The following is a 9,191-nucleotide window of genomic DNA, read 5'->3' as shown; positions in this document are numbered from 1 at the left end:
CATGCAATGTGCTCTCTCCACAGCAGACCCACCTTCTTAAACGCCTTCACTAGTTTCTTTTTATCGTAATCATCAGCGATCCCTTGGACAGTTGTAAGGGTCTTCCTGCCGTTTCTCTGTTGAATTCTTATATGGATATAATCCTCAGTGCCAGCAGGAAGCAGGTCATCACCCTTACTTGCATCAGCAAAGGGGTCTGTGAAGAAGTAATTTTTTGTTAGGTGTTGTGGACGTCCATTTGTCGATCCCCTTCTCCTTTTTTTTTTTTTTCTTCAGATATCCACACTAAAATCCGGAGGTGTCCTTTGTTGTCCCTCCGGAACAGGCCAGTCACTAGAGCTAGACAGAGTATGGGCTTTCTGCTCTAGGCCCGCCCTCCCTCCGAGGCTGATCACGTGCAGGAGAAACCTAGTGGGCCGGCAGCGCCCCACCCGGCTGATGCAACCGACCGGAAGCCAGGCTCCCGAGGCGGAGCCTTCCCTCCCCGCTTCGTGACAACGACGGTGACGTAGAGGACGTGACGCAGGGGTGGCGGGAGGGGGCGGGTGTGGCTCGCCGAGAGGCAGGAGCCATTAGTAAATGCGCCACCCGAGACGCCGGGCCCGCCCAAGGGTTCACCTCCCACCCTTTTCTTCCGGGCACCCTCGGAGGTCGACCCTGGGCGCAGATCTCGATCCCACGGGCACCACGACCCCTCCAGCCCGAGCTAAGATGAGCTCGCCGCGCTCGGTGGCTCTCCGAGCTCCGACCCCGCAAACCCCCCCCCCCCAACTCGGGCCCGCGACCTTCCCCAGGCTCACCGAAAGAGTGGAGGTTCTGGATAGCGGACATACGATACGATTCCTTTTCCTCGGTGGAAACGGCCTGCGGAAGGCGGCTGCGGGAGAAGGCGGGCGGGGGGGACGGAGCGTCGGGAAGCGAGGGGGCTCGAGGGGGAGGCAGCTGAGTCCTCGGCGGCGGCTCAGTGACTGGGGCGGAGGGGCGGCGCCTGTATTCACTTATATAGCCGCCCCTGTGACGCCAGCGCGCTGCCCTCACGCCTCGGCCCCACCCATGGCGTCAAGCTCCCGGACGCCCGGGCACTGCGGCTTCCTATTGGTCGGGGGGCGGAGTCAAGGCTCAACGCGTGCGCACAAGGTTTGGCCTGGAAAGGATGTTCTGTTGACTCCGGGAGGGGCGAGAGGGGGAGGGAAAACTTGGTCCGCCTGCGCGCTTGCGCAGTGGGGGATCGTAGTTGTCTAAGCGGCCGCGAAACTGGCGGAGGTTTCGAGCGCGCCTGCGCCTACCGCACGTTCTACCATCTTGACCCTGTTGGGGTCCTGGCATTAGCTCTAAGATGGGACTTAGGGTGAAGATCGATTTGCTTCCTCTAAGGGGTAATTACGTGCCGGTACTCCAAAATTCGACTGATCCAGCCACCCATCAGCCCACCCTTCTCTGCACTTAGCCATTTAATCAGCATAAAATAACGTGATCAAAATTTGGACCTTTATAGAATATCATTTGGATTAGCATGTTTTAAAATTGGTAACCAAAAATTATTTAGATTAATTCTAAGGAAGGAAGTAGTGTAGTCCCTTAGGAGTGGGGACCCCAGAAGAAAACTGTCCAAGCCCTACAGGGTGCCTTTTGTCCTATAAGCCTGTGTGTGAGGTAAATCCTTTGTAGAGTTTAGGTGAAATACTTCTTTCAAAGCAGTTAACCTTTCGTTTTGGTTTTTTGAGACGGGGTTTTTGGCTGTGCTGGAACTCTCTGTAAACCAGGCTAGCCACATGGGGTCTACTTTTGCCCCATGAGTGCTGGGATTAAAGGCAGGTACCACCACTGCCCAGCTAGCAGTTAACCTTTTGATTTATTTTAAAATTGAAATGTTATGCAGGGTATGGAATGGCAAATAGAACTAGCAAGACAAGCGTTCTACCACTGAACTATATTGTCCAGCTTGTGTATTGAAACATTCTTTGAAATAGGTGTGAATGGTGAGTAAAAATTAGGGATCTTAGATCCAAAGTCCTTCAAGAGCCAGGGAATCAGATTAAAGAAGAGACAGCCAAGTGTGTTATAACTGGGTTTGTGGGGGCCAATAGGAGAACCAGAGGCTGACCACTACTGTGTCAGACTTTATTCAAATGCTCCCCAAAGGGTAGGTGGTTTATATAAAATCTCTTAACTTAAAAATACTGCCAACTTCTAGGTATGATGGTACATCCCGGCTCTCAGGAGAAGGAAGCCAGAGGAAAAAGTTCAAGGTCAAGTGAATTCAGTGCTAGACTGGATACAGTCTCTGAAGAACCAGAAAAATAGGCTGGGTGTGGTGAGGCACACCTTTGATCTTAGCACTTGGGAGGCAGAGGCTGGCAGAAAGATGCCTGCAAGTTTGAGACCCAGCAGATCTATACAATGAGACTGTTTCAAAACAAGAAACTGCTGGGTGGTGGCACACGCCTTTAATCCCAGCACTTGGGAGGCAGAGGCAGGTGGATTTTTGAGTTCGAGGCCAGCCTGGTCTACAAAGTGAGTTCCAGGACAGCCAGGGCTATACAGAGAAACCTTGTCTTGAAAAAACCAAAAAAAAAAACAAAAAAAAACAAAAAAAACAAAACAAAACAAATAAAACAGAGAAAAAAATGCCAAAAAGCACCCCACAACCCCGACAAAAACTTGCAAGCTTAGCCAGGCATAGTGGCCCACGCCTTTAGTTCCAGCACCCAAGAGGCAGAGGTAGGCAGATCTCTGAGTTCAAGGCCAGCACAAGTCCCAGAACAGCCAGGGCTGTTTGTTACCACAGAGAAACACTGTCTCTTAAAGCAAACAAACCAAACTAAACTAAAACAGCGCAGTAAACGCTTGTGTGCTGGCCTCGTGAACTGTCAGTGTATGCCCAGGTCACCAGTCTCCCTGCCCTCCTGCTAGGACAGACAGAAAATAAACAGACTAATAGTACTGAGTCAAGAGAGGTGCTGGGCAAAGAAATGAGCTGGTGTGACAAGTGCCACAGACCCAGGCTGCTCCTTCAGATGAGCTGGTTAGATAAGGCTGCCTCACTGGTGGTTAGATAAGGCGATGGCATCGTGGCCCGAGTTTAAGATGCTGTGGAGCAGGACAGGAATTCACCGAACAGAACATTCCCCGGGGAGGAAAAGTTGGACATGAAAGGATTTTATTTGGGAGGTTCTGGGGATTGAGCCCAAGGGCCTTGCTCCTGAGAGGTTTGGTTTTGTTTTGTTAAGAGGAGAGATGACTCACTGTCTGCTCTTTGAGAGAATCTGAGTTCTAATCCCATGCCTCACATGGTGGCTCTCAGTGATCTGTAACTCTGGCCCCAGGAGGTCCGGCATTCTTCTGGCCTGCATTATATGCATGTGACATGCATGCAGGCAGGCAGGCAGACAGACAGACAGACAGACAGACAGACAGACAGACAGACACACACACACACACACACACACACACACACAGAGGAAAAACACCTATATACATAAAAGTAAAAGTAAGAAAGATGAATGTGTGTGAATGTTTGCCTGCATGCGCGGGACTGAGGCCTTCAGAGGCCAGAAGAGAATGCTGGGAATGGAACCTGAGTCCTACAAGAACTGTAAAGTGATGTTAACTGCCGGGCCACCTCTCCAGCATCCCTAAATGTTTCTTATTTACTACATGATTGACACCCCCACCCCCTTTTCTTTCTTTTTTCCTTTTTTTTTTTTGAGGCAGGGTGTCATGCACCTTGGCTGGCTCTTAACTCCTTATTCTCTGACTCTGTTTCCCAAATGCTTTGTATACAGGATGTGCCATGGAGCAAGGGCTCTAAACAGTATTGAGATTTAAATAATTTAGCTCCCTAGATGTCTGGAAAGGGAACGTACATGTATATGCATATGTATATGTATATGTATATATGTCATGTGCATCTCAATGCTATTCATCCAAACTTGAAGACCTGATGCCCCAGCCTGCCAGCCTGGGAACCTTTACGCTCTTGGATATGGCTCTGCTAGAGAGATCTACCCAGAGTTCAGTTCTCTATGTTGTGTGAGACTAGATTCTAATCCCCTCCCTCCATTTCCATAGCAACAGTTCTAGTGCTGTTTTTTTTTTTTTTCAGTAAAGTCCACCCCCACAGGCCTTTTCTTTTCTTTTCTTTTCTTTTCTTTTCTTTTCTTTTCTTTTCTTTTCTTTTCTTTTCTTTTTTTTTTTCCTTTGGTTTTGTTTTTTGAGACAGGGTTTCTCTGGCTGTCCTGGAACTCACTCTGTAGACCAGGCTGGCCTTGAACTCAGAAATCCGCCTGCCTCTGCCTCCCAAGTGCTGGGATTAAAGGAGTGTGCCACCATGCCTGGCCCCCACAGGTCTTTTTTAATCACTCTGCACATATATGTGTGTGTTCCCCTTCCTTGGCCTGCTTATCCCTGAACCGTGCTTTCTTGTCCCGTTTTTTTCCCATTCTCCTGGGTCTTGGTGGTCCTCATTCTCCACCACAGCTGTTTCAGGGAGCTCCCCGAGCCTCCTTACTGGAGAAAGCTCATCTGAGATGAGAGCTGGTGTTTGCACCCACTCCTCCCTTCCTTGGAATGTGGTCCTCCCTCCTCTGTGTCTTCCAGGTTCACCTGGGATGCCCTTGCTCTGAGAAGACTGACTGCATGTCCTCAGTTTTGGTATTACTTAATTTAGACGTTATGAGACAGTCTCATGTGAACTAGGCTGGTCTCGAACTCCTGATCTTCCTGTGTCTACCTTGAAAATGCTGGACTTATAGACATGCCTCACCATGCCTGGCATCATGGTATTTATCATGCTGCATTGTGTTTATCTGTATTTTGGACTAGCTACATAATTTTGCTAGCCTCACTATTAAAATGAACATGATGGCCTTGATCCAAAAGCAGTTAAAATGTTTAAGACAGGGACAACAGGGCATAAATGAACTGCTCTGTAAGTGAGGGGTATTGTAATTTACACAGGTCACGCGCCCTCGAATCTGGCTCTGCCTCTTCCCTTGTATCCTTGCCAGGCTGTGCGTTTAAGGAACAGAACAGTTTTGTGTGTTCTACCTTGTATTGAAGGCAGTGAGTGGATGTGTAGGCATCCACTGTAGATGCTCAGTTACTAGGAATGGCCAACCCCCGACTAGAAGCTGACCTCTGCTAATTTCTGAGTCTGGAAGCACAGGAGTGATGAGAATAACTCTCAGCCGGCCTGGATCTCAAAGGGAGCTGTGTCTCTGGCCTGCTGCGGAGAAAGGAAGGTGGCCCTCTGTAAGCCACTTTCCCAACTCTGGTTGTAGGCGCTTGGCCAGTGCGCACTTGGTATGCTAGTGTGTGCTTTCAGAGCAGACCTTGCTTGTAAACAGTTATTGCCTCACGTACACTTTGCCCCAGGTGAGAGGGCAGGTGACGGGGACTTAGAGACTGCTTTTGCTGAAAAGCGCCAACTCTTCATTTGGCTCTACAGAGGTCTGATGGGTAATTAAAACCAGGATAAAAGGTAGATGGTGATGGTGCACGCCTTTAGTCCCAGTGCTCAGGAGGCAGAGACAGGTGGAGCTCTGTGAGTCTGAGGCCAGCCTGGTCTACAGAGTGAGTGCTAGGACAACCAGAGCTACACAGAGAAACCTGGTTTCAGTGTGTGTGTGTGTGTGTGTGTGTGATACCTGGTATCCCTGGCTTCATGTTGCATCTGGCTACATCATAATAACATCTTTTTTTTCTTTTTTAGATTTATTTATTATGTATATAGTGTTCTGCCTGTGAGTATGCCTGATCTCATTATAGATGGTTGTGAGCCACCCTGTGGCTGCAGGAATTGAACTCAGGACCTCTGGAAGAGCAATCAGTGCCCTTAACCTCTGATCCAATTCTCCAGTCCCCCATAATAACATTTTCAATAGTCCAGTTCCCCAGAGTAGCCTTGAGAAGTTGCCAGCCTTTGCCCTAAACCTTAAGGCCTAATGTGCCTTTGTGACTAGGCTCTTCTCAGTATCAATACCGTTCACTCATCTGGGATCCCAGGAACTACAGGCCTGACTGATGTAACCCTTTACAACAAAGGGCAGAAATGCTCCCTAAGCAGCCTTAGTCAGGCCCTGCCTAGCCAGTCCAGAGATAAGTCAAGGTCACAATCAACTTGACCTCACCAGATGAAGAACAACTGTCTGCAGTCAGAGAGACAGTTTGCACGATGGCTCTTGGACCATCAAGCATCTGTTCTTCCTAGAGCAGCCAAGCTGAGAATAAAGCTGCCTTCACCAGCCCGAAACTCACAGAGATCTAACTGCCTCTGTCTTGAGAGTGCTGGATTAGAGATGTGTACTGTCATACTCACTCTGTTCTTGACAAATTCCTAGGTCTCCTAGACTGACTTTGAATGCCCAAGAGGCTGAGGACTTCACTCCTGAAGGTATTGAGATTATAGACGACGTGCCAGCCACGCCTTGCTTGAGAAGCAATATTGCTATTTTCATTTTATTTTTAATTTTTTGAAACAAGATCTTTTGTAGAACTCATAGAGAGCCATCTACGTCTCCACCTCCCAAGTGCTGAGATTAAAGGTATGTGCTACCATACCCAGACTTTTTTTTTTTTTTTTTGAGATAGGGTTTCACATCATTTGGGCTGGCTCATGTGCAGCCTCTAGCCTGCACTTATGGAGTGCTAGAATTATAGAACTGTATGCATGACCTACTATGCTTGGTTTTTCGAGACAAGTTTCTCTGTGTAGCCCTGGCTGTCCTGGAACTCTCTCTGTAGACAAGGTTGGCCTTGAACTTACCGCGATCTGCCTGCCTCTGCCTCAGAGTTCTGGAATTAAATACCAGTGGCCTGGCTCTTTCTTTCTTTCTTTCTTTCTTTCTTTCTTTCTTTCTTTCTTTCTTTCTTTCTTTCTTTCTTTCTTTCTTTCCATCTATCTATCTATCTATCTATCTATCTATCTATCTATCTATCTATCCATCCATCCATCCATCCATGTGTCGTTTTGCATCCCAGGGTTGTATCAGACTCATGCCCATTCTACCTCAGCCTCATTAGCACTCTCCATCAGCCTTCTGGTGACCTGGTTCTCTTATCTGGACTCTGCTTCTATTCCCTGTAGCATAACTGGGTGGTGTGTAGTCAGGCCTGGAGCCCAAGCTCTCTGCTGTCAGGTCAGCATCACTCCAAGAGAAACCTTCTGGAGTCCACCTTCCAGGCTCCGAGCTTGCCCCTGCTCTAGGAACTTGTGGTATGGTTATGTGATCTGAAAGTGACCTTGGTCCTGGCTGCTTCATAGCTGCTGGGCAGCTGAAGGCAGGGTAGGGGCCCAGCGAGACAGTAAGGAATCTGAACATTAGGTAGGCCACCTCTTGCCTGGCTGGTACCTGTCAGTCTTCATTCTCTCTTCCACTCCGTGGGACCGGTGACTTCCTTCTTTTAGGTTCATACTGAAGGGATTTATGTAGTAGAATGCCAGTATAGGGATACAAATGTAAAATTTTAAAATCGCTAGATAGATTCTGTTTCCCAGAGAGAGAGAGAGAGAGAGAGAGAGAGAGAGAGAGAGAGAGAGAGAGAGAGAGAGCCTCTGAGGGCAGGGTGGGACAGGAGCATCCCACGCACCCACGTGGGGATGGAGCTGAGGTGGGCTCCTCTTCACCGTGACCCTTTTGCGAGGATACCCTGGGGCATCTGTAGCCTTGATACAATTCCTCAGGGCCTTAAATGTAGCACCAGAGCAGCAGGAAGGGGGTAGCAGTCTCTGGGGAAAATAATTATCTCCATGGTAACCAGGGAAGATGTATGATGTGATCCAAGGGACCTCCCTGAGTTCTGCTACTGTTGCAGAAAACCCTGTGATGGAGAGAATCCCGAGGAGACTGGAACCCCTTTATACCCAGAATTGGGTTCCTGAGCAGCTTGCTGGCTTCTAATTGGCAAAGATGACCTGACTTAGAGAAAAATCTAATTCCTGAGAAGTGTTTTGCATGTCTTTATTTGGGACCTCCTGCCCACGAACGTAAATGACTGGAATAGCTCCCTCCATTCCCCACCCACTCAGAAGGGCCCAGAGAATGAATGTTGCTATTCTTGCCTCTTGGAAAAGGAGGGAAACCAAGGCCCGCTGCATTCCTGCCCCCGTCAGCAAGACCTGAAATCCACATGGGACTCTTCCAACTGAGCTGATGAGGGACAGAGGGAACCTTGAGGGCTCTCCTCCCGGAGTCAGGTGGATAATACTTTATTCTCTCTCTCCCCTTTCCTACAACCCAGATAATTTCTCCCCTGTATTCCCTTTCTCTGCCCTTGTCAGGGACTCACCTCAACCGGCCCACTCACATGGGAATTCAGCTCTGTTCTTTCTCTTTTAAAAAAGGTACAAACTACGTAATTTATTAATTTATGGGCGATGCTTGCCACAGCACCCTTGTTGAAGCCAGAGGACAGCCTGCAGGACTTACTTCTCTTTTTCTTTTCTCTTTCTTTCCTTCTTCCTTTTTTTCTTAAAAAAGAGTTTCAGGTGGTTGTAAGCTCTCCAGCTCAAGATTTAGCTCTTGCCTTTTATCATATGGGTCTCTGGGATCAAAATTGGGTGCCAGGTACCTTGTACTGGCTAGTTTTAGATCAATTTAGCACAAGCTGGAGTCATTTGGGGAGGGGGAGCCTTAGTTGAGAAAGTCCAACCAGAAGGTCTGCGGGTAAGCACGTGGTACATTTTTTCTCTCCCTTCCTTCCTCCCTCTCTCCCTCTCTCCCTCTCTCCTTCCCTCCCTCCCTCTCTTCCTTCCTTCCTTTCATGACCGCGTATCTATAGTCGTGGCTCTTTTGGAACCCACATAGTTTCTCCTGCCTCTCTCTACCTTCCTCTCGTTGTCATTAAAGCCATGTACCGCCATTCTTGGCACCGTGCATTTTCTTGATTGATTATTGAGATAGGACTCCCTGGGCTGCAGATGTAGCAGGCTCAGCAAGATGAGAGGAGCAAGCCAGTGACAGCAGCTCTCTTCTGTGGCTTCTGTATCAGTTCCTGCCCTGACTTCCCTGGATGATGGATTACAAGCTGTAAAATGAAATGATCCGTTTTGTCCCCTAGGTGGTCCTTTTCTTTTCTTTTCTTTTCTTTTCTTTTCTTTTCTTTTCTTTTCTTTTCTTTTCTTTTCTTTTCTTTTCTTCTTTTCCTTTCCTTTCTTCTCTCTCTCTCTCTCTCTCTCTCTCTCTCTCTCT

General features: G+C 48.3%; 1 protein-coding gene across 1 annotated transcript in view; it reads right to left on the bottom strand.

Annotated features, from left to right (window-relative positions):
• Eif1 (eukaryotic translation initiation factor 1) overlaps nucleotides 1-969 on the bottom strand; it is a 2,130-nt gene extending 1,161 nt beyond the window's left edge. Inside the window, exons 1-2 of the mRNA XM_029546140.1 lie at nucleotides 801-969; nucleotides 6-196 (exon numbers count right to left, since the gene is read on the bottom strand). Coding sequence (XP_029402000.1) covers nucleotides 6-196; nucleotides 801-831 — 222 coding nt within the window. The 5' untranslated portion in view covers nucleotides 832-969. The remainder of the gene's footprint in view (nucleotides 1-5; nucleotides 197-800) is intronic.
• Between the last annotated feature and the right edge of the window lie 8,222 nt (nucleotides 970-9,191).

Source organism: Mus pahari, chromosome 14, assembly GCF_900095145.1.
Source record: "Mus pahari chromosome 14, PAHARI_EIJ_v1.1, whole genome shotgun sequence".
NCBI classification, from domain to species: Eukaryota; Metazoa; Chordata; class Mammalia; order Rodentia; family Muridae; genus Mus; species Mus pahari.
The sequence above is the reverse complement of the archived record's forward strand: the minus strand, read 5'-3'. Positions and strand labels throughout refer to the sequence as shown.